The 26992-nt window shown below is 59.6% G+C and overlaps 1 protein-coding gene across 5 annotated transcripts in view; it reads left to right on the top strand.

Moving 5' to 3' along the window:
* Positions 1–2196: 2196 nt before the first annotated feature.
* Positions 2197–26992, top strand: part of BAIAP2 (BAR/IMD domain containing adaptor protein 2) — a gene marked incomplete at both ends in the record, with an annotated part of 45086 nt that continues 20290 nt past the window's right edge. For 3 of the 5 annotated variants that reach the window (XM_082008085.1, XM_082008084.1, XM_082008087.1), the window contains 6 exons: positions 2197–2244; positions 10751–10826; positions 12812–12898; positions 23448–23509; positions 23822–23893; positions 24258–24395. In XM_082008085.1, the coding sequence (XP_081864211.1) occupies positions 2197–2244; positions 10751–10826; positions 12812–12898; positions 23448–23509; positions 23822–23893; positions 24258–24395 (483 nt within the window). Of the gene's footprint in view, positions 2245–10750; positions 10827–12811; positions 12899–23447; positions 23510–23821; positions 23894–24257; positions 24396–26992 lie in introns of those variants that run through there. The other 2 variants (XM_082008086.1, XM_082008083.1) reach the window with 2 other exon arrangements.

Below are 26992 nucleotides of genomic sequence, written 5' to 3'. Positions count from 1 at the left end.
TCAAATTTCCTGGGGATAAGGAGAAGCAGAGGATGGGAAGAAAGTGGAGCGGCTGTCTGAGAGCAGGCCTAGATGTGAGAGATTCTCGGAGGGTTGTCCCAAAAGGCCTCTTTTATTATGAGAAATTACAAATCCTTTTATCTTCTTCACCGGAGGAACAGCTTGTTTGAATTGCTGGGCTGTCACACTGAAATTAGATGCAAGAACCCCCCACATCCATGACGTAGCGAAGAACTTACATAACGTAACTAAAAATAAGGTGATGGAGATGCGGATAAGAGGCACTCTCTTCCCGGATGCTTCATCTGAAGTTCTTCCCTGGCACTGGAAAGCCAGCAAGGCACTGGTGTGCAGCCGGGGCAGCGGCATCGCGGCAGAGCCGACCGCAGCCTGGCCGCTCGGGATGGAGCGGGCTGGAGCGGGAAGGGGCACCGTGAGGTCGCTGCCTCGGCACAGCCGGGCATCGCTCCTGGGAACGTCTCCCGTGGCAGCCTTGTTCCCTGGCCCCCCCCCTGAGGTCACGTCCCATCGCCGCTTCTCTTTCTCAGCCCTGCTGGGAAAGGGTTAACCGGCTGCTCCAGCAAAATGAGGAGAATCTTTCTCAGGGGTTGTGAATTCTTCCCTGTCCTTTGGCGTGTGAAACCTCTGAGGGTCCCAAAATGGGACCAAATGTGGCCATAGCGAGCGGTCGCCTTTGGTGCTCCCCCCGCTCCTCGCCGGGGCTGGGATGGAGAGCGGGAGACAGCAAGGGGAATAGAAACAGGTTTGGGGCCAAGGTATCAACCGTCTTGGCTGCTTGGGCTCCTCGTTCTTGGAATTGATGGAGGAGACAATGGAGAAAAACACACTCGGCTGCTTAACTGTTTCACTGCTTCTTGTGGCAGAGAGGAGGGAGAGGGAGGAGAGGAAGGCTTGGCCCGAGGGCCGGGAGGAGGCAGCCGGTGGCAGTTTGCGCCTGGTGCCCTCCAGGTATTCCTCCTCTGTACGGTCACGGTCACGCGGGGACAGCCCCGCCGCGTGAAGCTCCTTTCTGGCCACGGATCGCCCGCGGAGAGCGGCAGTGGGGAGGGCTGTAAGGCAGGGGCACGCGGGGTGCTGGCTCCGGGGCTCGGCGCCGCTCCTCGTGTCCCTCGGCGCCTGTGCAGAAGGTGCCGCCGGGGGAAGGCCAGGGGACCCACAGCTTTCCTGTCCCGCAGGGACCTGCCGGCCGAGAGGGCTGGGAAGGGGCTCCCCAGGGAATGCCAGTGCCTGCGGGGTGGTGGGGTGTGAGCTCGGCTCTGCCGGCTGGCCAGGCGGTGGGACAGCGGTGGGACAGCGGTGGGACAGTGGTTGGGTGGTGTGGGACGGCGTGTTGGCAGGCAGGCAGGCAGGGGCTGCCTCTCCTCCTGCCTGGGCTGGTTTCCCCCAGCCGAGCCCTGCTCCGGGCTGAGGACACGCGTCGCCAGGTGTGCCGCAGTGCGCCGGCCATCCACCGCGGTGACCGCTCATCCCACCTCCGCGCTCCTGGCCTTCCTGGACGGCATCTGCCGTCTTTCCCTGTATAAACCCAGCACCTTGCAACCACCGGCTGCTCTTCCCCTTCCGGCTGCTCCTCACCTGCCCGCCCTGAGCTGCACGCTGGGGAGCGGGGCACAGCACCGGCGCAGGATGGGTGGGCACAGCAGGGGTGTGCTGCGCAGGGGGGCTACGGTGTGAGCTACCCCAGGGATGTGGGGTACAGCAGGAGATGTAGGGTGGGGTGTGGTAGGGGTATAGTATGGAGTACCGTGGGCTACAGTACGGGGTATAGGAGGGGGTGTAGGACAGGTTATGGGGTACGGCATGGGACGGGGAACAGGGGATGGACAGGACAGGGAACGGGGAAAGGGCTGGGGAATGGGGAGCGCTGAAGGGCCGGGCCCGGGCCGGGGCCTAGCAGGGTAGAGCAGGCGGGCGAGGCGGGGGGCAGCACCGGGCGTCCCTCCCGCCCCCGGGCTCGCCGCCCGCCGGCCCCAGCCCGCGCCCGGGGCTGCGCGCGGCGGGGCGCGGGGCCCGGCCCGGCCCGGCTCCTCCCCGCGGGGCGGGCCGGGGCGGGCGGCGGCGCCGGGAGCTGATAAAAGGCGGCGCGGCCGCCGCTCCGCGTTGCTCCGCGCTCCCGCCGCCCGGTCCCGCTCCGCTCCGCCGCCGCCGCCCATGGTGCTGCCCGGCCCGCCCGGCATGGCCCGCTCCGAGGAGGTGCACCGGCTCACCGAGAATGTCTACAAGGTGAGCCCCGGCAACAGGTCCCGGCGCTGCCGCCCGCTCCCGGCCCCGCTGCGGCTCCTTTGGGGCTTTGCCTTTGATTTTAATTCCACCCCCCCACCCCCCCCGCCCAGATCCGCTCCGTCGGGCGCGGGGGCCGAGCGGGCTGCGGGGGGGGCCCGGGGCCACCCCCGCTATCTCGCCGGGAGCCGCTGCGGGGGCCCCGCCGCAACGCAGCCGGGTGTGCGGGGAGCGGCCCCGGCCCCCCCCGGCCGTGGGGCAGCCCGCGGGGGCCGGCAGCCCAGCGAGGGCGAAAGCGATCGGAGCTTTTCCTGCGTCTGGGTCACGGCTGGCGCTTGCGAACCTCCCGGGGGGTATTTTTTTTCTTTCTTTCTGCTTTGCTCCCGGTGTCGCGAGAAAAACGAAATTATTTATGTGCTTTAATTTCCCTCGTGGAGGAAGTGGTTTCTGCTCTGCTGGGTCTTGTGACCGGGTCTAATAAAACCTTTCTAGCCTAACATGTAATGCAGGATGTCATTTGTTAAACTGGAAAGCTTGCATGTTTTCCTGTATTTTAAGTGGTTAGACTGACTTACCTGGGAGCGTTAAGCAGAACGATAGAAAAATTTAGTACAAAAACTACCAAGGTAGCACAGTTCTAAAGTCTTGGGTTTTGGGGTCCCGGGATATAAGCTGGGACGGACCTATTGGCACCCAAAACCTTGTCTCCCCTGAACGTAGAGCAGGTCTGCGAATGGAGCTTCCCAGCGATGGCATTTAAGTACCACTGGGGCTTGGGTGTCTGGGACTCCCTTCCACGCTCTTAAGTGCGGCCGCGGACTGCCGCCGCACGGGTTGCTCTTGGACTTGGGCAGCGCCGGAGAGCAGAGCCCGGCACCGCAGGGTGGTAGCACGGTCAGGTCGCCGCACAGGCTCCTTTCCCTCCCAGGGAGCCGAGCGTTTGCCGATCAGCACAGCTCGCCCCGGAGCTGCCTGGGCAAACAAGGTGAGAGCTGCCAGCGCTCGTCACCCGGCCCTGCCGGTCCCCTGGGCAGAGTGACGGTGCGGTTGGTCTGGGGACAGTTGCCGGTGGTGACTCAGTTGTTGTTTGAAGCGTGTTGTCCTCGAAGAACTGTGCTAATAGCAGGTTTGCGGAGCAGGTCACGATTTCCCCAGGCGCCTGTGCGCAGCTGTGTCAAGAACGTGCAGCGCGGCTTGTGGGCCACCGCAACAACCGCGCTTAAGCGATGCTTGCTCCCCTGAGACATGAGGGGTGAATGCAGGCTGGGCTCTGCCCTTGCCCCTGACCATTGGCTTCATCGTTCCTGCGCTGTGTGAGCTGAGGGACGGAGCGGAGCACCCTTGGCCCGGAGCAGGAGGCAGCGCCGTCTCCGTCGAAGCCTGGCTGATCTGACTGAAGTGCGGAGGGTGCCCGGGGGCCTCTTGGCCCCCAGAGCCAAAGATGGACTCGAGAGGAGTCCAAAGGTCTGACTGTCAGTTAGTGAACGCTTAATTTCTTGGTACTTTAGCGGGAGCAGCGGGGTGTAGGGAGCGAGGACGTGGAGCTGGAGGCAGATGTTGCAGTTTTACCCAACGTCAGCGTCTCTGCGCTGCGAGCTGGAGGAGGATGGTCCTGACTCCGTTTGCGTTTCCTGCAGCGAACGAAGAGCCTTTTCTCCTCTGAAGACAGTGATGCTTTTCTTGGCCTCTGGAGATGTGTGCACGGGGTGCGTTCAGGAACTCGGTGTTAGCGCGTTGCTTTGAGGACTTCTGCAACCTCCCGGAGCCCAGCGCGAGGGCTGGAGGCTCAGGGACTGCGTGGACTCTCTGGAGCTCCAAGTCTGAAACCTTCCCCATTGCCCGGGTGTATTTTTGTCCCGTGCTGCTCTGGCCTGTACAGTGGCCTGAACACCGCTATGGTGAGGAGGAGACCACCCCAAGGAAGGGGCATGATGCCGGGCCAGGTCTGGCCCTTGCCTCCTCGCAGCCACCAAACCCCACGCCGCAGAGCAGGGCCGTGGGATGGGCGGCAGCCCCACGCTTTGCTTCCAGCCGCTGCTGTCGTCTTGCCGGGATTCTGGCAGCAGTTGGAGCAGGGGGTCGAGCCGCTTCCCCGCCAGGCCTGAGCAGGAGCAGACAGCTCTCCGTGGCTGCTCCCCGTGCCAGGCACCTTCTCCCACGCGGGCTTTCCCGAGGCGTTCTGCTTGGGAAGCCCATTGTACTCATTTTCCAGAACCGCTGCTACCCTCGGAGTGACTGTGCTAATGAGGGGGTGGAGGAGCTGTCAGCCGCCCCCTTGCCGATGCTGCCACTGCAGGCAGCTGCCTACACATGTGTAGTAATTAGAGGGGTACGGAGGCTGTTGGCACCTTCCGCCAACGTAATCCCACCTTCCCTGGTGCTGATTCACTCGCGTGGACCCCGTCGTAGCGGCGCAGCTGCTGGGCTGGGCTGTGCCGCGAGCACGGGGGGGTGACACCTCTCCGGCCGTGGGTGCTGGGGTGGGCTCCCCGGCGGAGGGGCCGCTCTCCGGGCTGCTCCCTGTGCAGCCGCTCCCGAGCGCCGCTCGTCCCTTGCGCAGGATTGTCTGTTTGCCGAAAGGAGGGACTGGCAATTCTTCCGTCCCCCAAAGACAAATCTGTCTCGTTTCTGACAGATTAGATTATTGCCATTTACAGGCTAACCTCCATTTCATTTTAAAGCCATTTCTTCGTGTGGAAGATTGTTTTGCAATCGCGTATGAATAGCTCCGCGTTTGAAGAGGTGTTTGCTTAAAAACACCCCAAACTCGAAGCCTAATTGTCTTGCACAAATGCAGGCATAATTCCCGACAGTCATTTGCTACACATCAGCTGTAATAAGTGTTATTTCCAGTGTAACAGCCTCTTGCCTCATTATCTCCAGGTCCAGAGGGAAGGGGAGCGATTCCTGCTGAAGTGAATCAGAAGGGAAGTTGTGGGTGGTTCGGTGTGTGTGGCAGCGGAGGGGCGATGCGGTGTGACAGAGGAGGGGGCAGCTGGCCCCTGAAGTCAGCCCGTGCCACCCCCAAATTCCACACGCCGTGCTCTCGCTGTCTCCGCTTCCCGCACCCCGGACGCGGGAAACCTGTTGGCTGGGTGCTGGGGCTCCGAGCTGACCGGTGCGTCGGGGCGGTCGACGGCACCGCGGCACGGCCGTGATCGGCGGCAGCACCCCGCTCCTGCGGGCAGTGGGTCCCGTGTGCCCATCGTGAGCGGGGAGCGGGTCAAGTGCTGCAAAATCCCTCTCCCAGCAGTAGGTGCAGAGGGTGGCAGGGTGGAGGCCAGGCGTGTCGTCCCGTAGCGAGCAGGGCCCAGGGCTGGGCTGTTTTTCGAGGGCAACACGCTGTGGTCCGGCCGCAGCGCGGTGGGCTCGGCTCCGGCGGCTGCGCTGCCGCGCGGCGTGGCACTGCGGCAGTGATGCGGGGCTGCCCTCGACTGCTGCTGCTCCATCCCCTCGGCGGGCGTGCCGCGCCGCTGGGAGCGTGGGTACACCTCCGAATTGTTGAAACCTGAGGATTAAGCGTTACAAAGCAGGTAGCTCCGAACTTGGCTAGTCGACCGGGGACTTTGGCGGGGATGGCCCCGGTGGCAGAGCCGAGGTGGGGGTGTTGTCAGCAATGGCAATAGCCCCGCTACCGCGTCCAGCGAGGCTCCCCTCCCGGCTGAAACGTGGCTCTTAAAACTACGCCTGTCTTCTGGCGGTGCAGGGCAGGACGTGCGGAGATGGAGGCAGCGCTGGGGTTGGTTTGGGCATTAAATATGAAAACAGAAAGAAAGAAGGCGTTCCTGGCGCAGGGCTGACCCATTTAGCAACAAAACTTCCTTATAGCTGAGCCGCTTTTGCAGCGTGACTGGTGCAATGGAGAGGCCCGTGGTGCTGCCCGCTCCGACGGCGCTCACGGTCACGTAACGTCCTGCTGTCGCCCATCGCCCAGGGGAGCCGTGGGTGCCAGGGTGAGCCTGGGCCACCCGTGCCGCTGCGCGGCGTTATGCGAGGAGCTATCGTGCCTTACTGGGCAGTGGAGAACGGTACTAGGAAAACGTTGACGTTGTCGCTCAGTCCATCGCTTGCGTTCGCTGAGGTGTCCCGGGTGTCCCCAGCGAGCGCTGCCCTGCGGGGGATGGCTGGGAGAGGAGCTCGGGGCACGGCGCACGCTGCGGCGTTCGTGGTGATGCTCGTCCCTCGGTCAAACGCAGGAGCCTCCTCGCCTCGATCCCTGGTTGTCTGGTCCTCGGCTGTGTCGCGGGGAGGCTGGACGCGAAGTCTAGCTGTCGTTACGGCTCCGTGATCAGGGCAGCGTGTCCGCTGCCGGCAGCCTGTCCCAGCCGTGCGGTGACGCACCGCGGCCAGTGGCGCTGAGCCTGGGTGCCAGGCAGAACGCGGGTGCCGACCGTCTCCTGCCCCAGCAGAGCAAAGCAGCGCCTGCTTTTCGTTTTGCTCTGTATTCGCTTTTAGGAGCTACCTGGGAGGCTGCGGGGAAGGACGTGGGGAGAACTGTGCAGCCTGCTTTTAAATTCTTTTAAAAGCTGTTACGGAGGTGCCGTGCAGGTCTTTCCTATGCAGGAGAAACCTGATACAGTCTGAACCAGCTCCATTTCCAGCCTGTTCTTGGGGAGGACTTAACTTCTGCTTACGGGCTGGCTATTACAGCGTCGGAGCAGCGGGAAGGTCCCCGCTGTAGCGTGGCGTGCACTCGGGGGGGCGAGACGGGGACCTTACTGTCTGTCGCCTCTTCTCCCCCAGACTAATGCAGCAGGACTATGTCCTGGAGACCTCGTGCTTTGCATTAGTTTCATTTTTGGCAGCTGAATAAAGCCGTGCCAATCCCAGAGAGCTGAGTGGTATTACCCAGGGAATTTAGTGCAGTGGAACAAAGCAAAGCCCTTTCAACCTTCAGCTGCCGGGTTTTTTGTCTGTGTTTTTCTGAACTCTGCCCAGGCGGTGCGTGGAAGGCAAACAACTTGTGGGTGGTGCTGATGGAGCAAAAATTTCAGGGAGAACGAGGTTTGCTTTCATTACCCGAGTTTTGCTGAATCTCGGCGTTGCTGTAGTGTCCTGCAAACCTGGGTGGGGGGCGGGTGGCCGGGGGCGTCCGCGGGCGATGCAGCCCGCAGCGGGATGGCAGCGGCTGCAGCACCTTGCTGGCTGACCTGGGCGTGCAAAGCGATTGCTTGTTGAGCATATTCTGTGCCAGAAATATGTTTGTTTTTCAGTGTTTCTCCTTAGCAGGCGGTGGCTTTTCAGCTTCTCACCTGGAGGGGGATGCGGTCACGTAACGTCCTGCTGTCGCCCATCGCCCAGGGGAGCCGTGGGTGCCAGGGTGTGCTGGTTCTGGAGTCACCTTCCCTTCCCACCCTGGGAGTGAGAAGGCGGCTTGAAAAACTCTATTTTTATCTCTGTAGGGACGAGCCCTTTTCAATGCCCTCATCCTGCTGGGCTGTTTTTGTTGGAGTCTCTAGACAATGTCTTTAAAAACACTCACTTTCAGCAAACTTCCTCCCGAGGTTTCATGAATTTTATTTGGCCAGCAGAGAGCTGCTTCCCCCCTTCAGCTGATCAGCAGGACCCTTCTGGGGGCTTTTTCCTCTTTATTTCTTGCTTTACAGTGGCTGTTGTCGGTTGGTGGGGAGCAGGGTCCTGCCCCAAGCGGTGCCGGCAGCCGCCGGGGCCGAGTCGTGCTTTGCTTCCCTCCAGTTTGGGGAAGATGCGCTGAATTTTGGAAGGGGATTTCCGTGAATCTGTGCCGCCATGTCCATCCCCACCAGACCCACAGCTGCTTTGAGCCTCCGGGCACGGCGCAGCTCTGCATCGCTGCCACCCGCGCCCACCTGCGCGCAGCGTGCCGTGCCGCGGGGCGGCCGGTGCTCGCCGGTGCTCCTGCTCTGCGGATGGTGCTTTGTCTGTGGATCCTGCTCTGTCATTTATTTGCTAAGCTTCATGCTTCAGGAAGATATGTTTACATAGGCACTGCTGCAAAAATCATTTTATTTATGTATACACGTATACATACGTATACATAAACACCTACTGCACTTAACCTAGCAAACTGTTCAAAAATCCCTTCCCCACACAGAAATCCTGCCAATATTTCTTCTGCATAAACCTCACCCAGCCTCAGACCGCTCAGGCTGGGCTTGAGCGTGCTGGAGGCTGTAGCCACAGCTCCGCCGGTAGCGGGGACGTCTCGGTGTCCCTGCGCCGCCGCGGGCAGCGATCCCATGCTTCCGGCCGCTTCGTGGCGTGACGCAGGTGGATTTTTTTGGCCAAAGTTAAGTGTGACATAGGAAGGACGGGGCAATCCTCGTCAGTGTTAATTAACTCCTGTGCAATTGTCTCCCACAATTAGGGAAGACAACTCGCTATGTGGCTTGTTGCTACAGGTTAATTTTCTCCTTTCAAGCTGAGCGTGTTCACTAAACCACTCTGCGCTGCCCCAGAGCAGCTTCCATGTGCACGGCGTGCTGCGTCGCTCGACCCGCAGCCGTAATTAGCAGTGAAGTTTCTCGTTAGCCTCGTGCTTGCCTGTCAGGTCTCTGGGAATCACCTTCCGCCCTTTGCGGGGCTGCATGTGGTGCTGTGGGGTGGAGGGATGGCGGCTTTTGGGGCGTCGCAGCTTGGGCTGTGTTGGTGCTTCGGCCTCAGAGCAGCCGTCCTCAACCCGCCGCTGCAGCCGGGAGCGGGGCTGCTGCTGTGTGCTCCTCGGAGGATTGAAAGGATTTCTCCTGCCAACAAATACCAGCACCTGGGTGATGCCCCGCCTTGACGCTGGCCTCCGAGCTGGCGTCCTGCGCAGGTTCCAGCTCGCTGAAGTTAGAAAATGGCTGTTTTGAGCCGGAGGAAGGCACCGGCTGAGCCTTGCAGACGTGCACCCGCGGAAGAAAATTAAACTGTCGCACTCTCCAAAGGCCAGGCAGCAGGAACTCGGGATAAAAATGCCTCAGGCAGAAAATGAGCTTTATAGTGTTTGGCCAGCTTCCCATGAGGTGACAGATGCTTAATCAGCTTATTTACTGTAAGTGTCTGTCTGTCGTCTTCCCTCCCCTTCCCGGGATGGGACGCTGCCAGCAGCGCGGCGTGGGGCGGTGCGGAGCCCTCGCTTCCCGGGGGAGTGCCCGTGCATCCCTGCTCGGGGTGTGCAGGGACATTTGGGCATGAAACTTAATTTTCTGGCTGTGCCCTTGGCGGGAGGCTGTCGGGGCAGGGCCAGGGGCTGTCCCCAAAGCGGGGCAGGGGCTTGGGACCAGCTGCGGGGCTGCTCTGCTGCAGCCGGGCTCGGTCCAGGATTCTCAGGGAGAAAATGGAGATTGTGTTGTCTCTTCCACAGCTCGGCTGGGAACTGGTGTCTGGTTTTAGAGATGCTATCGGCGCCGGGGATTGAGTAGCTCTGGCGGAGGGAGGTGCTGTGCCAAACGTACAAAGAGCCGTTCTTCTTCGTGATCCGATTATTCCTTCCCCCCGTGTTTAAATAGGGCCCTTAAAGCGAGGGAGGAAAAGCTGTCAGACAGCGCGGCTGGTGTTCGCGGCACCCTGGCTGACGCCTTTATAGGCAGGTGGAAAGTGACACCAAGGGCTTTGAGACCGAGGTGCAGTTCCTTGCACGTGGCTTCAGCCGTGGCTGGCACTGGCTCGGTGGGGACGATGGTGGCTTTGCTCTGTCTTCGGCTCCTTGGCGGTTATTTCGAATACCGCTCTTCAGCCCTTTCTGCTTGTCCATGACAGGCCGAGCTGCCGCCGCTCTTCGAGGCCATCCCAGGCATGGGACATCACCAGCCGTCGACTCCCAGAACTTCGTGGTTGCTCTGAGGGCCGTTGCCTGCTGTCTCAAACGGCCACTTACGGTTACTACTATGGTTAGACTTGTCATATCTGATAATTTTCTGGTTTGGGGCATTCACTGATCTCTTGCAGGGAAGCGCCTGCACAAGGCATTGTCGTCTCACGCCGGGGCACCGCAGAGCCACCTCGTTACTGACACTCGGCCTCGTGGCCTTCAAAACCCAAGCTCGGTCTTCCTCAGTAAAGCTGCGGGATGAAGGGAGGATACCCGCGGCGTCCTCCCCGGCTCAGCCCGGGCAGCGCCGGCGGGCGCGGAGCCCTCCGGGCGGTTGTCCTCGGCGGGAGGCCGGGCGCCTCCAGCCCGCGCTCGCGGCGGCAGGGGCTGTCGCGTTCAGCTGACGTCCTGGCGATGGTCAGCGGCGCTCACCGTCCTGTGTGGTTTAGCGTTTGGCGCTGCCCTCACCCCGCACTTTCGACTTACCCCAGGCCAATAGGGCCGTTGCTTTTCTGCGTTATTTGCAACACGTGGGTGGGCTTAAGGCTTCCCAGCGTAACCCCTCTGGCAGACGCCGGGAAGCTTGGGCTGAGCTGCTGCGAAGGGCGGCGGGAGGATGTTTTTCTCTGTTCTTGCATTTGTGAGCATCGAGTTCAGCGCGACCGCCCTGGTGGAGCTGCTCTGACCAGCTCCCAGCCCTCTCTGCTAACCCCGACGGTGTTCTTCTTTTTCCTCTAGACGATTATGGAGCAGTTCAATCCCAGCCTCAGGAATTTCATTTCTATGGGGAAGACCTATGAAAAAGCCTTAGCAAGTAAGTGAAACTGTGCTGCTGATGCGTTTATTGCTGAAGTGCTGGGGGCTGCTGAGGGTCCGTGGCCTCGGAAGGGAGGAAAGCTGGAAAACCAGCTTGGGATGCCCTTTGTTCCCGAGGGGAGGAACCTGGGGAGGTGGTTCTTGGACCTCGATGCAAAGCTCATGTCGTTAGGACGTGCCAGGCACGCGCGTGCTGCGGGGCCACAGCTGCGGAAAGGATTCAAGTGATAAAACGTTGGGTGGCAGCTGGGTAACAAATACGTCTCCGACCAGTTTATCTTTGAATGTTACTTTAAAATACTTGGAATTAAGATTTTAAGTTCTGTTTAAAGATGCGTTGTTGAAGTGTTCAAACTGCCTGGAAGAACGCATTGGAAGAGAAGGAAAAAAACCTAAAAATATCAGTGGCAGCTCTTGATCGGGAATACCAGGTCCTATTGGGAGCCATGAGGGAGGTGTAGATGTAAATGATCAAAAGTAAACTGTCAGCTGATGAAATCCAAAAGTGGACTGACTTAAAATGACTTTGCATGCTTCCGGCGGCCTCCTCGGCTCGGGTGTACGGAGGTTTAAGGAAGGCTTTCTTCGACCCCAGAGGCGGGTGCTTTCTTTCAGGGAGGGCTCTGCTCACTTCAGGGCTGCACTGCACATGTCTCTTGGATTTTATTTTTTTTAATTGGTTCAGTGAAAATGCCTGTAAGGGAAGAGGGCTGTCATAATCTTAAGCCAGTGGAAAGAAATATTTTGGTGTCTCATGTTCTTAAACACGGGCGTTTGAGACGCAACCTTTGGGAAGGATCTGTGCCTTCTTGCTTTTTTGCCTGGAGCAAATTCTGTTTCCCACAAGGCAGCTGAGGTTCCTGGATGTTTCCGTGAGGACCTTTGGAGACGCAGGCCTCGGGTACAGGCGCTCCTCTGCACGCTGCTTCCTTGCCAGTTCTCAGCCTTGTTTTTAATGAGGTTTTAATGGCTCAACTGGCCGTAACGTGGGAAGTGCCCGTCCGTCCCGGCCCACCGCACAGGGGCTGTGGACCCTGATCCCCGAGGGATGGGGCACTTAATACACCCTTACAAGCAGCAGAACTTCCCAGCTGTTGCTAAGGATGCTAAGGAGGCAGGGATTCATGGTTTGGGTGCTCCTGCTGGGTCTCCCGCTGGGCGCAGGCGGCAGGGAAGGGCGGGGAGGCAGGGTCTGACAGCGAGGAGAAGAGGTTGCACGTGGAACGGCGTTCTTTATTTATTCTTCTAAAATGTTACACTGATAACGCATCTTTTAATTACCTGGGTGGTGGAGTCTGTTTATTATATGCCGTTTTGCCACGGTAGCTTAAATCGGGCGCACTGTAACTGCAGCTTTTTGTGGATAACCAGTACGATCGCTTGATTTCTGTTTTTCTCACATCCCTGCTGTGAATACGCTTTGAAGCCCAAGATCTTCCTGTAATTTTTTAAATTGTCTTGGGCCATCCTTTACTTTGGATCTCTGAGCTTGTGGGGGCATCTGAAGGAAGTGTCTTAGTCAGTAAATCGTGCTGGAAGAGGCTTCAGCACATAATTTGACGGTGTTGGGCTAAGGCTGTACAGCATGTTCTGGTGATTAGAGGAAACCCCCTGCTTATCTGATGAAAGTGGAGTGTGTAGCTGGAATGTCAACAAACAAGACTGAGCTGTAATGAAAGTCTGTGATACTCAATTATTGCACAGTGATTTTTCTGAGCAGCATTAAGCAGGCTGATGGTTACACTGGAATGAAAACCACCTAGGTCCTGCACGTACCTTCTTTCTCCTAACTAGCCCTGTAATCGTGCTGCTTGAGCTTTCTTCTTTCTTCACTCGTTTTCCTTCTCTTTGTTGTCTAGTCCCTCCCCGTGGGGTTAAGCCCTTTGAAGTAACGTCCGGTTCGGTGTCTAGCATCTATTCAGTGCCACAGAAGTTACAACAGCCATTAAAGAGAATATAACCTGCATTTTTCGATGCTTTTAGGTATGACATATGCAGCAAAAGGATACTTTGATGCTCTGGTTAAGATGGGAGAGTTGGCCAGTGAAAGCCAAGGATCTAAAGAATTGGGTAAGTCACCAATTTACTGCTGAATGGATTCACAGCCCGGAGCAGGCTCTGAGCACAGGAATGAAACCAGATTTTTGCTGTTGATGGGGTCAACATGGCTCAATGTAGAGCTGATCCTGCCTCGTGTAAACGGTAAAAGTGTCCCTGGGTTTACTGTTAATGTAGCTTAAAAAAAAAAAAAAGGCCTGCTATTGTTAGCGTCAGGGGTTTGGGGCATTGCCAGCTTGTGGTGTTTGCAAAGAGGAAGCCTTTGCAGCGAGCGGCTCCGCTGGCGTTTTTGTCCTGCCTTGCAACGAAGAGAAAGGCACCAGCTGCTGGTCTGGAGCTGCGGCAGCGCTGCCCGCCGTAGCCCTCGGAGGGAGAAGGGGAGGCTGCGGGAGAGGGAGCGTTGGGGAACCGGCGGGTCAGCTGTACTGAAGCAGCGTGTCCCCTGGTAGAAGTCACCCGGCGCTTGGGCTGTGCGTGGTGGGGGCTGTGTTTGTACCCGAAGCCCCGCTGAGCGCGGCAGAGCTGTTGCAAGACCTGCCGCGCGCTGTCGGCAGCTCCCCGGTGCAACGCGGCCGGTGACTTGTATTTGCTCAGTCGATCAGAGTTGCGACAGACGTCACGAGCAGTGATGCTCGCTGCCTGCTTTCCCTTTCCTACACTTACTCATCTGGTAGGTCGTTCGGGAGCTGCTTTTCCAGTCTTCCCATCGCTCGGACGCGGCTCCTGCGTTCTCCCCCCTCGCCGCTGTTTGGCTGCGCAGGCGTGGTGGGAGGTGGCTCCTCTCTCCGCTCCCCCCCGGGATGCGGCAGCCTCTCCTTACGGCTCCCATGGGACTGAGATGGGTTTTGCTCTCGTTGGCTTTGTGGTCCCAGGTGAACTCCTCCTCCCAGTCCCTCCTGCAGGTCTGGCTCACTGGATCGCCGTGCTAGGAGGGGGCAAACTGCGCTGCTTAATGCCATCTCTGAGGCAGGCAGTTAACGGAGAAGAGCTTGAGCTGAAATGAGTCTAAAGGCTGAGGAAGCAATCGGTGAACGGCCCCTCGCGGGGGCCGGGCTTCGGTTTTGCCGTGTTGCGCTCGGCGTCAGGCAGCGCTCGCCTCCAGCCGCGGGCTGCTCCTGCTCGGCCGTGCGCAGCTCGCTGGCTGCCTCTGAATCCTGGTGGGGAAGCAGCAAGTGTCTATGGAAACCGATTTTATCGCTTTGATTAAAGCTGCCTATAGCAATCTGTTTCTCTTTAATAAATAAGAGGCCAGTGTGTGCTGCGTGCAGCCGCTGAGATTGTAAGGGCTGTGCAAACCAGGCTTCCTCTGCTGCTTTTTTGGGGGGTGAAAGGTGTAGCAGCTCTGGCCTCCTGCAAGCGAAAGCTTGGGAAAGCTTTATCAGAGGCAGCTCAGCTGGACGAGGGCAGGAGCTTGGGGACCGCACGCCCTGCCTCCCCTTCAGAGCAGCTCCAGGCTTTGCTCACGCTTAAAACCTGGCTTTGGTGTCTTCTGTGTCCCGCTCCCTTGCCCAAGCCGGCGTCCTTAGTGCCCTCTCGCAGTCTCCCGATGTGCATTCGGTGTGTGACTTGAGTATTTTGGGGTTGGTTTAAAACGTTTCCAAATTGCTGCGCCTTCCGCTCCCGGTGTGAGCGCGTCTGAGGGGGGACCCCGGCAGCGCCTGCTCAGCCCAGGCCCGTGACGAGCGGCTGCTCCTCGGACCTCTTGCTTTGTTGTTCTTGCTGGTATTTACTGTGGCAGCTGCTCTGTGTAGAAGAAAGTTAAGATAAAATTTCTGGCTGCAGTTTACTGGAGCTGATAACAGCCGGGGACACAACCCCCTCCCAGCGGGATGTGTAAACAGGGGCTGAAAATTGTTTTAGATGGGGGTCGTGCTTGCCAAAGGTACAGCTTTTCCCAGGAACACCTTTACCTTATCGGTCCCCGTGCCGCATTGCTGATAGTGCTGGAAGCGAGTGTGGGGGTCTGGGTTATTTCATTCCTACCAGCGGCAGCAAATGGGGATGTTCGTAACTGCCGCTCCCATCAATGCCGTGCCCCCGCCGCTCCCTCCCGGCGCGGGTGGCTTCCTCCGGGAGCAGCAGGACAGGGAAAGCTGCTCCCAGACCTCGGGCAGGACTCTGGGATGCGCTGGTGGGGACTGCAGCTTGCATCTCTTTCCAGCCTCCAAGGAAAAGAATCTGAGATTTTTTTTTTCCCCGCTTTAACTCTTTCTTTTCTGAAAGTGGATGCTTTTCTGATGTCATTTCTGGAACGGGGGGTGTCAACATGAAAATACTGCAGATCCCATGTCTAAATGTGGTTAAGGCAGCTACATCTTTTCCCTAGCTCTCCTGCCTGCGCCGCAGTGACGCCGCCCGTGCCAGGGCAGCCACGGGGGCACCCGAACTGCCCGTCTGCGGCCGGTCCCCGGCGGTGCGTGGTCCCCGGCTGCCCGGCGCAGCGAGCCGGGGTGGCTTGTTCTGCCTGGCGCTGGCTTCTTTAAAAACACATTCCTCTGACAGTTGTAGTGCTGCGTGTTTGTCTTGCCGAAAACTTTTAGCCTGCCCGAGCACTGCCTCAAAGCTTAGGTCTCTGCTCACCAGCTGCTTACACTTCACATTTTTTGTAAATTCTCCATCAGATTTTAGCAACTGTGTGTAGACAGGATAATCCTGGGTGGTAACAGAAAACCTAGCGATAATAAAGTACTTGAGCTGTAATCAGCTCTGTGGCTGGAGTTTTCGGGTGCAAGCGTCTGGCGGGGGCATACCTCTGTCTGGACCCCACTGCTGAGGTTTGGGATGTTCAGAGCCTTTTTTGTTGTGTTTTAACTAAAGTGATGGCCTGACCAGGTACAGGGCGTCGCTGCCAGTTGTCCCCACGCAGCAGAAGCCCCTTTACTAGTTGGCGGTGGCGGCGAGGAGCCGCTCGTCGTGGCGTTCCTGGGAGCTGGATCGCTGGGGAGGGATGGCAGGAAAGCTGCTCCCCTCTCTGGGCTGCTGGCAGTTTTTGGTCCTTGGAGGATTAGACCTACGCCCACAGTTCCTCTTTGAGAGGCTCCTAATGCTGTTCTTCACATCTTCAGTGGCTGCTGCGGTGGCTCTTGGGAAGCTGAGAAGCTGGGATAAAGAGCATGAGTGCTACGTGTCTGCTCAGCGGAGGTTTGCTCCAGGATCACTCTGTAGACACTTCCAAGGAGCTCCAGTCTCACGTGTGAGTGCTTGGGTGACTTTGGCCCTTGTCCAGGTCTTGCTTAGGTCCCTCAAATTCTACTCAAAACGTTGTTTCTTTTGTTCCCCTTTAAAACTAGGCCATGGCAAAGTCATGGGAAGGGGTTTTCTTCGCCAGGGACGCACGTGCCTGGTGAGCGGAGCCAGAGGCAGCTCCCACCAGGCTGGGAGCGCACCAGGGTGCGGGGCTGAACCTACCGGAAACTCCTTCGGGGCTGGAGGTGGATTTTGCTTCAGACGTCCTCCTGAGTTAGTGAAGGCTGCTCTGACAAGCTAGGAAAGAGCAAGCCGTGCAGTAATTAGTGGGCCATTGTTGAGCTGAAATGAGCCTCTAGTAGATAATGGCTTTCTTCTGGTACACGGTTTGCACAACAAGGTCGGGACCAGCGGCACCTTCGTGGTCCAGTCGTTTGCTGCTGCGGAGCTGTTGGTGTTAGTGGAGGATGCTGGGCTTCCAGAGTTTTAAGCCATCTCCGTACAGCTTTTAAAACGCTGATGAGCGTCGTGGGGAGGTGTGGGGTAGAGCCGTCTCCACCAGGCGTGCTGCGCGCTGAGAAGGGGATCTGTGGTCGGAGCTGGGCACAGAGCCTGGTCCTGTCCGTGATGCTGCCCTTAGAGCCTGCGCCCTGGTGGGGCGGCCAGCGTGGCAGCTCCTGGCGAGGAGCACACCAGCCTGGTGGGATGCCCACGGCTGCCCAGGCAAGCTCAGACTCTTGTCTTCACTGCAGCTCTTCGTCTGGCCCGGCTCTCGGCAGTGGCGTGGTTCAGAGGCTCCATGCTGCGCTGAATCCGCTGGGGAGAGGGATTAATCTGTTAATTGGATTCGCAATTGTTTTGGGTAGATGCTTCCTGCAGCAGCGGAGATGCAGATACAGATCCCACGAATGTCAAAGGCCGTCGTAGCATTTAACCTGTGATGGGGGACCACCGCTGCTCGCCGCCGTGAGCGGGGGGGTGGCCGTGGTGTCCACTGGGGACCTGCCAGAGCAGCGCCCAGAAAAAACGAACCTGAGCTCCAGGAAATACTTGCTTGTGACAGATGACTTGGTGTCCCCGCGGAGAGGTCACTCTGCCCATGGAGACGGGCTCCGGGGTGGGAGAGCAGCCGTACTCTGTTGCCTGATCCTTTTAAAATGGGACTTAACGACGCACTTAACGGCTTGCGGGTAATAAAATTGTGCTAGTGGAAGAATGGATGCTCCGGATCTGCGTTTGCACCTGCGATTCTGTGAAAAGGCCTAATTTGCCAGAGAAGTTGTTGCAGAAATGCAGGGCTCAGCCTCCAAGCTTTGTATTCGCCTAGGGAAGGAACCTGTAGGAATGGGCTTGCTAAAGGTGCGCAGACATGAGAAGGACCTTTTAAAAACTGCTGCCCGCCTCAAAGGGACTCTCCCGCTGTCTGCATTGCCTTTTCACTGCCTTCAGAGCTCCGGATTAGGAGCAGACTGCCGTAGCAGTAGGCTTGTTCTCGCCAACCTGTGTTTGGGTAAGTAACGGTGGAGGGCTGTTAAATGAGCATCTGCGAAGAGCATGTTGCCTGGCTGGAGTTCCTAGCGCCTAGCATCTGTGTGTAACGTTTGGGTTTCGCCTTCAGCGGTGACATCTCCCAGGGATGCCTACCTGCTGTGTGCCCAGGCACCGTGCCCGGGGCGAGCTCCTGCGGGGATGCTCCATCCTTTTGGGAGGGACGGAGGGGCCGCGTCCGTGTCCGCGGGCTGGTTTCTGCCGTCCGTCGGCAGCGCCGTGAGTTTGGCAGATTTTAGGAAGGGGCACAGCTTGTCGTGTGGCCAGCCCCGGGTCCTGGAGGGGTTTGCATCCCCTCCCAGGACTGCTGCCAGCAGGACGGGTGAGTCTGAGCCACCTCCAGGCTGGTGCACGTGAGGTCTGTGCAGTCGTTCTGTGCGGAATCGCCCTGTGCCACCAGTATAGCTGCTGCCGGAGCAGTTGGGCCCCGGGGACTCGCTGGTCTGTACGTCGCGATAGAGAGATGATGCGTACGCGGCCGGGGGGCGGCTGCGGGGAAGCGCAGCGCGTCGCAGGTCACCCAGGGCTCTAAGCTGCCTGTGGTAAAAGTGTCAGTGGCAGCTGCTCAGCCTGAGGGAGCCGGTTACTGCAAACGTGTCGTTGAGCTCGCCGGAGTCAGGGTCCCTTGGGAAGCCTTTGCTTTTTTCTCTCCCGTGTCTCGCAATAAATAAATAAAAAAAAGTCTTAAGCTTTGCCAAGCTGGGTTGAAGCAGAGGCCGCAAACAGAGCTGGTCGTTATAATGCTGATGAGTCGCCAGCGTAACAGCGACAGATCGGTGCGGTCCTTCGGGGCTGGGATAAGTGAAAGCTTTTTTGAAGAGCAAAGAGGTGAATCAGCGGGGAGAAGCTGACTGTTCCCCCACGCTCGTACCCCTCCCGCCGCACCCGCAGGGGTCTTCCCCCAGGTTGTCGTGACACTCGCTGATCGGCTCAGAGCCGTCTTGTCGGCCTGAGGTGTTGGGCTTCTCTCCGTGGCTTGGCGGCTTCTCCGTGGCGTGTGCCGTGTCTGTGGACTGGGATCGAGATACGTTAACGTGGGGGAAGGGAAAAAAGATCGCAGAAGTTTTCAGTAGCGTCCTTCTGCCTTAAATCTGGCTTGATCAGATCTTCAGCGCGTGGGGCGAGCGGAGTTACTGCCAGCCTGCGCTGGGGGGACGGGGCAGGCCGCCGTGCCGCGGCGGGGATGCGGCCGCGGGGGGACGGCACGCGTGCCGCTGGCGGTCAGCGCCGCAGCTGGTGGGAAGCGGAAGGTGTGAAGCTGGGCGGCGGCGCTGAAAGGGGAACTGGTAACCGCTGGGCTGAGCGCCCTGCTCTGCTGGGGCGCGGCGTGGGATTTCACCCTGAAGCAGTGCTTTGTTAACCATTTGCACAAGGCTGATGCTCTTCACCCCACTCCTTGCCCTCCCAAAAAAACGCCAAACCGATGGAGCTCTCCTGTCCAGCAGGTACCTTTGCTCAGCAAAGTCCGGGGGGAGTGAAATGGCCGCTTCGGCCCTGCGCGGGCGCCGACGCGATCTGGCTCGGAGCAGTCTGTCTGCTTCGCCGAAGCATTGTTTGGTGTTTTTATTAAAAAGGGTTTGTATCTAGCTGGAGGTTGCGGGGGGGAATAATCCTTGGGCTCTGAAAACCCAAAAGCCAAACGCTGAGATGGGCTCCTGCGGCCCTGCCTTCCGGAGGGCGGCTGGCTGCTGCGGCGCTGGCGGCCGATAGCCCGAGGGATGTGGAACAACCTGTTTGCCTGTTCCTGGCTGGGTGCGGTAGGGAAGGGCCGCAATAGCCCCTACACGATACTGTGAGTCAGACAGACGTAAATAGCAACTCCTCCTCCTCCTCCTCCTGTTTGTGCTTTGCAGCCCGTGGAAAGGTGTGCGAGCCCGGCCCGGGCGGGCGAGACCCTGGCTCCGCAGTCCTGCGCTTCCTCCTCTTCGCTGTCGCCTCGGGGCTGCGGTGAGGCGCTCCCCTGGGCTTGCCGGACCTGTAGGATGTGCGTTTTGGCAGCGAGGCTGGCACGGCGCTCGCGCTCTGTATACGACTTACGCCGTGACCCGAGCTCTTGCCCTCTTCTCCGCCCTGCTGCGCAGCGGTGATTACCGTGTCTAACTTACAGATACCACGGGTAGCTGACGCCAGATGCCCGTGGCGTGGGCGGCCATGCCGCTGCCGGGGCGTGTGCCGTGGTCCCGGCCCCGCTGCCGAGCTCCGACGCCTTGCGGTACCCACATCAGCGCGACGCCACAGGTCCCCTCCTGAGCCAGGGTTTGAAATATTTAAGCTTTCCAGCTACCGTGGTATCTCTCAGTCCCGGTTTAACAACTTCGCCGCCGCCACGCTGGGTTAGTCTGCGCGGTTTCAGGGTGAAACGGCTGGTGATGTCCGACAAGGCCTGTAGCTCTTCCACAGTGGGGAAGCAGCTCGTGGCGTGGCGGTGTCGGGGTGCCGGAGCGGCTGTGTGTGAATTCACAGCTGCTGTTGAGGGGACGTAGTTCCAATCCTGCCGCTGCCCCACCTGGGCTCCCAGCGGCGGCGGAGGCCACGGGAAGCCGGGAGCCGATTCCTTTGGGGCCGGTTGCGCTGTCCCAGCCCAGGGAGAGGCTCCAGAGGAAGCTCTCGTGCCTCCGCGCAGCCCAGCGCCGGGCAGGCATCCAGCCGCCTTCCTGCGCCGCGCTGGCTGCGGCGCGGGGCTCACCTTGAGCCGCTCTCGGCTCTGGGCTGGCCGCGCCGCGCCGCCGGCAAAGGCGCAGCGAACCGGCCGCGGCAGGGGAGCGCGCTGCGTGGCGGGGGCGAGCGGGACGGCAGCGTCCCCCCGCCCGGGCTGGGACGCGGAGCGGCTGGCGGCAGGGACGGCTCGCTTCGAGCTGGGGCTGAAACGCCCCGCGCGCGGGCTGCGGTAAGAGCCGCGGGGGTGGTGGTGGAGGAGAAAGTCTAAACAAAAAGGTGCGTGTCCGTTGAGACACCACAGCACCTCCCTGGCTGCTGGGAACAGGTTAATTCCCTGCGTGAGGAATGCGGCGGGGGCAGAGCCCTGTTGTCCCGGTGCAGGGAGTGGGGTGTAGCCAGCGCTGGGTTGGGGGGTGCGTAGATTATTTCTGAGCGCCCTGGTCTCCGCTCTCCGGGCGGGTTGGCAGCTCAGCGGCGGTGGCCAGAAAGCCCTCGCCAGCCCTGCACCAGCTTTCTCAGCCGGGGTTTCCACTCCGGCCAAACGGGAAGCGAAAGGGAGAGGGGGTGGTGCGAGCTTTGGACATAATAAGCGAGCCACCCTTGCATTGATACGCTCGTGAAAAAGCAGTCTCAGCCGAGCAGCGGCGTTACGTCATTGCCTCCTTGCAGTGGGAATTTGTGCATTTCCCATGATTGAGCTGTCGCAGCCCAACCGGAGAGCAATTTCCTGGCGGTCTCACGGTGGTGACCCCTTGGCCAGCCCTCCCCATTCACGCGTGAAGCTCTTCACCGCAGACGTGCGTAATCGCCGCAGCCGGCTGCCTGCTCGGCATGAGCGCCGGGGGCCGCGCCGCTCTGCTCAGCACCTTGCGAAGCGGCTGTAAAAGTTACAGCTGGCTCGGTGGCTGTGGGAATCTTGGCGCTCTGTTTCCTCCCGGCGACAGAGCGGAGCCGCAGCAGTGCCGTCGGGATCACTGCTCTCTTGAGGAGCTGAGCGGGGCGCAAGGGGACGGTGGCCCCGGTGCCAGTCGGCGCTGGCTGAGCGCCTGCCGGTGCCACAGCCGGTGCTGTTACTGCGTCGAACCGCAGTGGAGGGGGCTGGTGCCTGCCAAGGACGAAAAAGGGTCAGATTTTAATGTTTGCGGAAGGTTTTGAGACACGGTGTATGGTGCAAAGTACGAATTGCTTCAGCCACAAGAGCAAAGAAACATTGGGCCGGGTTGTCCCCGATCAGGCGGTGGTGTTGACACTCGGCTGGCACGCGGCCCATGTGCCCGGGCACGTGGTGTGCCGGGGACGGGCTGACCGAGCCGCGGGCTGGGGCTGGCCCACCGTACGCTGCCTGTTTTTTGTGCTGAATGAGGGTCCCAGTGGTTCCCTTGGGCCGGTGAGACGCCGGTTTGGCTCATCCCAGTCTCGCTGTTGCCGAGCTCTGGCTCAGAGAGGATGCGGTGGTCCTGGAGCCCAGGATGGACCTGTCCTCCGCTGAGGACTCACATTTTCCTGCACTCTCCAAGTAAAAGGGCGGCGTTTGCCGTGGCCGGGCTCGCTCGGGAGCGGGACAGGAGCGAGCAGCCGCAGGTGGAAGCAGACCTGGGCTCTGCATGTGTCGGGCCCCCGGGGGCCGTGGGCTGGGCGGGATTAGGGCTGCGGCTGCTCGCCCCCGGATCCCCGCTGGGTGCCCAGGCTTGTCCCTGCCTGGAGCTGCCACCTCCACCTTGAGCAGCCTTGGGAGCGTTGCAGCATCTCCTCCCACATGTTGTCCTGGGGCTCCAGGGCTGGTGTCCCCTTCCCATCGCATTTCCCATCCCTGTGACTGCTGTTCTCTCCTTTAAAACTCGACATATGTTTTTATGGGCTGTACATCTGGGGCTTTGAGTTATCCCAGGTGCTGCTCAGCTTTTTCTGGGATGGGATGAGGGATGCTGCTTCCCTTTGCAGAGCCCCTGCGGGTGTTGGGAGGCTCCCAGCTGCTGCCAGCTGTGGGATCTGCTGGGGCGGAGTCCTGAGACAGGAGCAGCTTGGAGACACGGCCCATGGCTTTCGGTTTACAAACGGTTCCATGCAGGCTGGAAGCCTCCTGGGAAGCTGCGACCCACCACACTGGAAGAGCTTCCTAACTCGGCCCTTACAAATAGCTGACGGAGCTCGGCTCTCCCGGAAGGATTGCTCTGATCTGGAGACAGTGTTTGTAGCTGAACGGTAGCGCTGGCTCCTCTCTTAAAAGACGCTGAGTTTGGCTCCAGCCGCGTCGGGGCTCTTGCTGAGGCAGGACACGGCCCTTCCTGCCCAGGAAGAGAGCGGTGGGTGTGTGACTTGGGGAATTCTGCATTTGAAAAGAAGAATTAAAGGAAAAGATGAAGCAGAGCTGGGATCCCTCAGCCATGGGCAGCCGTTCGTGGGACTGACCTGTGGCATTCGCAGCAGCGGCATGCCGCGGCTCTGCCCTCGCCGCCCAGCTCGCTGGCCCGGGGCAGGGCTGCCCGCGCACAGCTCAGCCGCTGAGATTGAACGGGTCCAGTGGTTTTGAGGCAAATATCAACCTAGGGCTTAGCTCCGTTTGCGGCTCCGTGATCCTGGAGTCCCAGGGCTCTGTCCGCTGCCTCGCAGCTGGGGGAGAGGAATGCCGGTGCTCTGTGCTTGGCTTTGGGCTGTATGCACAGCTGGAAGGGCATCAGGAGCAGCTCCCGGCTGTAACAGTGCTAGTTAAACCCCCATCTCGGTTATTGGTGCAGCATCTCTCGTCTCCGCTGGCTCCTTTCGGTATCTGGACAGTCAGGTCGAGATGAGGGACCTTTCTTGGTCCCATCACCTCTGGCTCCGTTGTCAGGTCCCTGCGGTTGGGCTAAGGCCTGGCACAGGTAGAGCTGTGCTGTAGCTGGGGTGGCCGATGGCATGGTGGGTCGCTGGCGGGGCTGCCCCTGGGTGCTGGGGTCCTGCTGCTGCTTGTCCTCGTTTCCCTTCATGCTGCACAAGACGTACATGTTAGTCCAAGTGTCTCAGACGTTCATCGCCTGCAGCTCCCCAGTGGACACTGGGGGTACCCCAGGAGCACCCGTGGGTCTGGCTGCAGACCCCTCCCTGCTAGTGGGGTGCTGCCTGTGCCAGTTCTGGGGCATGCCCCCAAGCTCAGCACCTCAAGCCCCTTCCCTGCGTCTTGTCTTTGCAGGAGATGTGCTCTTCCAGATGGCAGAAGTCCACAGGCAGATCCAGAACCAGCTGGAGGAGATGGTGAGTGCCCCATGCCGGGCCCTCGGCACAGCTTGCAGCCAGGCGGGTGATGCGGCCGAGGAAAATGGTTTTCTGTGTTTTGACCGGGCGACGCCAGCCCCTCTGATGTGGATTTGCTGAGATGCAAAGGGTCTGGTCTGCCTGGGCATCTGCTTCTGTCCTGCTGGGTCCCTCTCTGAGTGTCCGTCTCCCTTGCTGCTGTCAGCCTCTGCTCTCTCTGTACAGCCCGTCTCCCCCACCTGCCCCAGCGCTCCCTGGGCAGGGTTTGCCAGCCCCCCCCCAAGGAACCCTGTTTTCTCTTTCTGCCTGCAGCTCAAGTCCTTCCACAACGAGCTCCTGACGCAGCTGGAGCAGAAGGTGGAGCTGGACTCCCGGTACCTGAGTGTGAGTTACGGACTCGTGCGGTCCAGCAGCACAAGCATTGGCTCGGGGGTCTCCGTGCCGCCCGTTCCTGCTGCCCGCCTGCCCCCTCGTCCCGCTCCCGGCTCGGGGGGCCGTTGTGCCTGGGCACTGCTCGTGCCCCTGGTTACAGATGGGTCCCCGGCCATCACGCACGTCGCCACGCGCAGAACAGCGGTTCCCCCGTGTCAGGCTGTTGCCGCCCCTATTTGCTCTCCGGGCCGTGGGGATCCCGCTTCTCCTGAAGTCCGGGGGGTCTGCTTGCTTCTGCCAACCCCTGGGAGCAGAAGCCGTGGCCAAGGCAGGGGTTCGACTTCAGCTGCTCAGAGCTTTCTCCTCTTGCATCCAGGCTGCGCTGAAGAAATACCAGACGGAGCAAAGGAGCAAGGGCGACTCGCTTGACAAGTGCCAGGCAGAGCTGAAGAAGCTTCGGAAGAAGAGCCAAGGCAGCAAAAACCCCCAGAAGTACTCTGACAAGGAGCTGCAGGTAGGACCCCGGGCGTGTGGGGGACGAGCATCTCGTCCTCACGCAGGGCAGCGGCTGCTTGGTGCCACGCGCTGGAGGTGGCCCGGCTCTTGCAAGGCTGTCGGTAAGGGCTTGCAGCGTTCGTTAGAGGAACGGGCGCAGCGGCTAGGGGAGCGCGGTGGGGTGTGGGAAGTGCGGATAGGGAGGGGTTGGTCTCATGGCTGCCCCGGGGGAGGACGGTGCGGAGGGGGAGGCTGCGAGCTCCGCTGACGGCAGATGTTGTGCCGAGCGGTGCGGTGGTGACTAACCCTGCTCGATCCTCTGCTCCTGACTCCTGGGTTTTTTTTTTTTTGCTTAATGAATGAACCCAAAAGGATTATTAACTTCTGTTGTGCCAGATCCATCTTCCTCTGGATGGTGTTTTGCTTAAATATTTTCTGTTCCTGCTGCCAGGGTGCCCCTTCCCCCAGCCTGCCGGGGCGGCAGCGCGGGCCGGGGGCGGCTGCGGTGAATCACTGCGGTGTGATCACGGTGTGGGCTCGCTCGCCAACCACGCGCCGTTTGCTAATCGGGTCGTGGCTGAGCAGGGCTGGGGCCCCTCACGGCACCTGCCGGGACGGTGTGTGCTGCGGGGTGGGCACGGTTTGGAGGCCGGGACGTTGGGACTCCCTGCGGGGAGGGAATTTGGGTCAGCATCTTGCTGAAGAGCATCCAGGGCACAGCCCCAGCTGGGGATGAGCCGGAGCTGTGAGCGGGACGTGCTGGGGAGCTGCGGCACCTGGGTTACTGACGCATTCGCAGCAGGAGTTCGTGTCTTAGGAATTCTGCGACCTTTGGCTCGAGCTTCGCCTGGAGCATGGCTGAGCATGGCAAATTTTAACAAGGGATTGATGCACCTATCTGCAAACCTGCTCTGGCTGAACGTCCTCATGCTGCTACTCGAGTTAAGCAATTGAATGATCGCAGCACGAGTAGTACCTTGAAAATGGGAAGATGAACCTTGAAGCCAGAAATTGCCTTGTCTTGTCTCTGAGGCATGCAAGTGTGCATTATGTTGGGACCAGGATCTGTTTGGATGCCGTGGGCCAGTAACGTGTCAAAATGATCTGCGTCTGCTGAAGGGGACCTGAACACTGGTGGCACTTCACTTGCCGGGGCTGTGTACAGGGTGGCATTACAGTAATCGGCAGATAATTAGCCTGAAGGGTGTGCCGGGGAAGCGACATTCTTAATTTCACTACAATTTGAGAAATCAGTCATCCTCTCGGTAGCGTGAATCAGAACAAGTACTGAAGGAGAAAAACACACCTGCAGTTACCCACCGCAGCTCGGCATGCAGCTCCCGTGCCGAGCCGGAGCGTGTTGCACTGAGCTCACGCTGGTTTGCGGCCCCCGACTGCCGAGACCGCGCCGAGCTGCTTGCAGGAGGCATGGCTGGAAGGTGCCGATGCAGCATGACTCGGGTCGGGGGGGTTGGCGTGTTCTTGAGAGCTGAGCAGCTTAAACCACTTCTGAGCAGTGGCATCTCCGCAAGCCCTTGCTCTGAAATTCCTGCTGAGCGAGAAAAGCCCTGTTAGGCAACGAGGCTCAGCGTGGGGAAACTCGGGGATCAAACCTGCCGTGTTATCCCCCACCTGTGAAAGCTGCTGCTAAGGACAACGGAGCAAAATTGCTGCCAGAGCCACCCCTCTCCAGCCTAACCCCCCAGGCTGCTGCCGTGCAGGGATCCCCGTCCCACGCCCAGAGTCGGAGGAGGAGAAAATCCACCCCAGTGATCCGCTTTGTACGGGTGGGAGAGGAGCGATGGTTCGATCCGCGTGCCGTGCTGTGGCGGGGACGGGATAGTCCTGTCAGCACGGCCGCTTTGGGCAGAGAGACGGGATCAGGCTTTCATTCTCTTAATCTTCCAGCAGTAAGTATTTAGGAAGCGCTTATCTCTGAAGAAGCCTTATGATGGCTTTTGAGCTTAAAGAGCTATGAGACTGCTCAGCTGCTCGCTTCCTTTTTTTTCCCCCCTAGGTCAAAATACAAAGTTGAATTGCTGAATTCAGCCAAGAGGGTGGTTTTCCCTCTGTTCTCTGCTGGCTGCGGTGCTGGTATTTCCTCTCAACAGAAAAAGAGGGTATTTTGGGCCACACTTGATGCCGTTCTTGCCTGGGCATTGGAGGCTGGGGGGATTGCTGCAAGGCGGGGTCCAGCCTGGAACTACGCAGGTGTCGGTACTGGCGCAGGGAGGGGAGCCTCGTGCAGGCTTAGTGAACCCAGAGCATCTGCAGGGCTTCTGGCGTCGTGCCGTGGGGCTTTGCTGCACAAAAACCTTTCTCAACTGGCTTAAAACAGAGATCTGTGCTGCGTGCCGTCCAGTTTGTTCCGCTGGCCCAGAGCCACCCCTGTGGCTGGCTTGTAAAACCCCCGGCGGCCTCTGAGGAGGCTGCTGAAGGCACCTCCTGATGCTTGTGGGAAGCTGAAGACTTCATCAGGCTGGTGCCTGGGGACCACAGAGCGATCAGACGACAACTGGATGGAGCTCTGCTAATGGGCTGGCGCAGATTACTTTGGTAATGGGAGAAGCTGCTGTTGATGGAAGCGTCCTGGTAGCTGCATCAGTCATCTCCTTT

Source organism: Phaethon aethereus (assembly GCF_964289735.1).
Source record: "Phaethon aethereus genome assembly, chromosome: 18".
In the NCBI taxonomy this organism is placed as follows: Eukaryota; Metazoa; Chordata; class Aves; order Phaethontiformes; family Phaethontidae; genus Phaethon; species Phaethon aethereus.
This window is presented reverse-complemented; position numbering and strand designations above follow the sequence as displayed.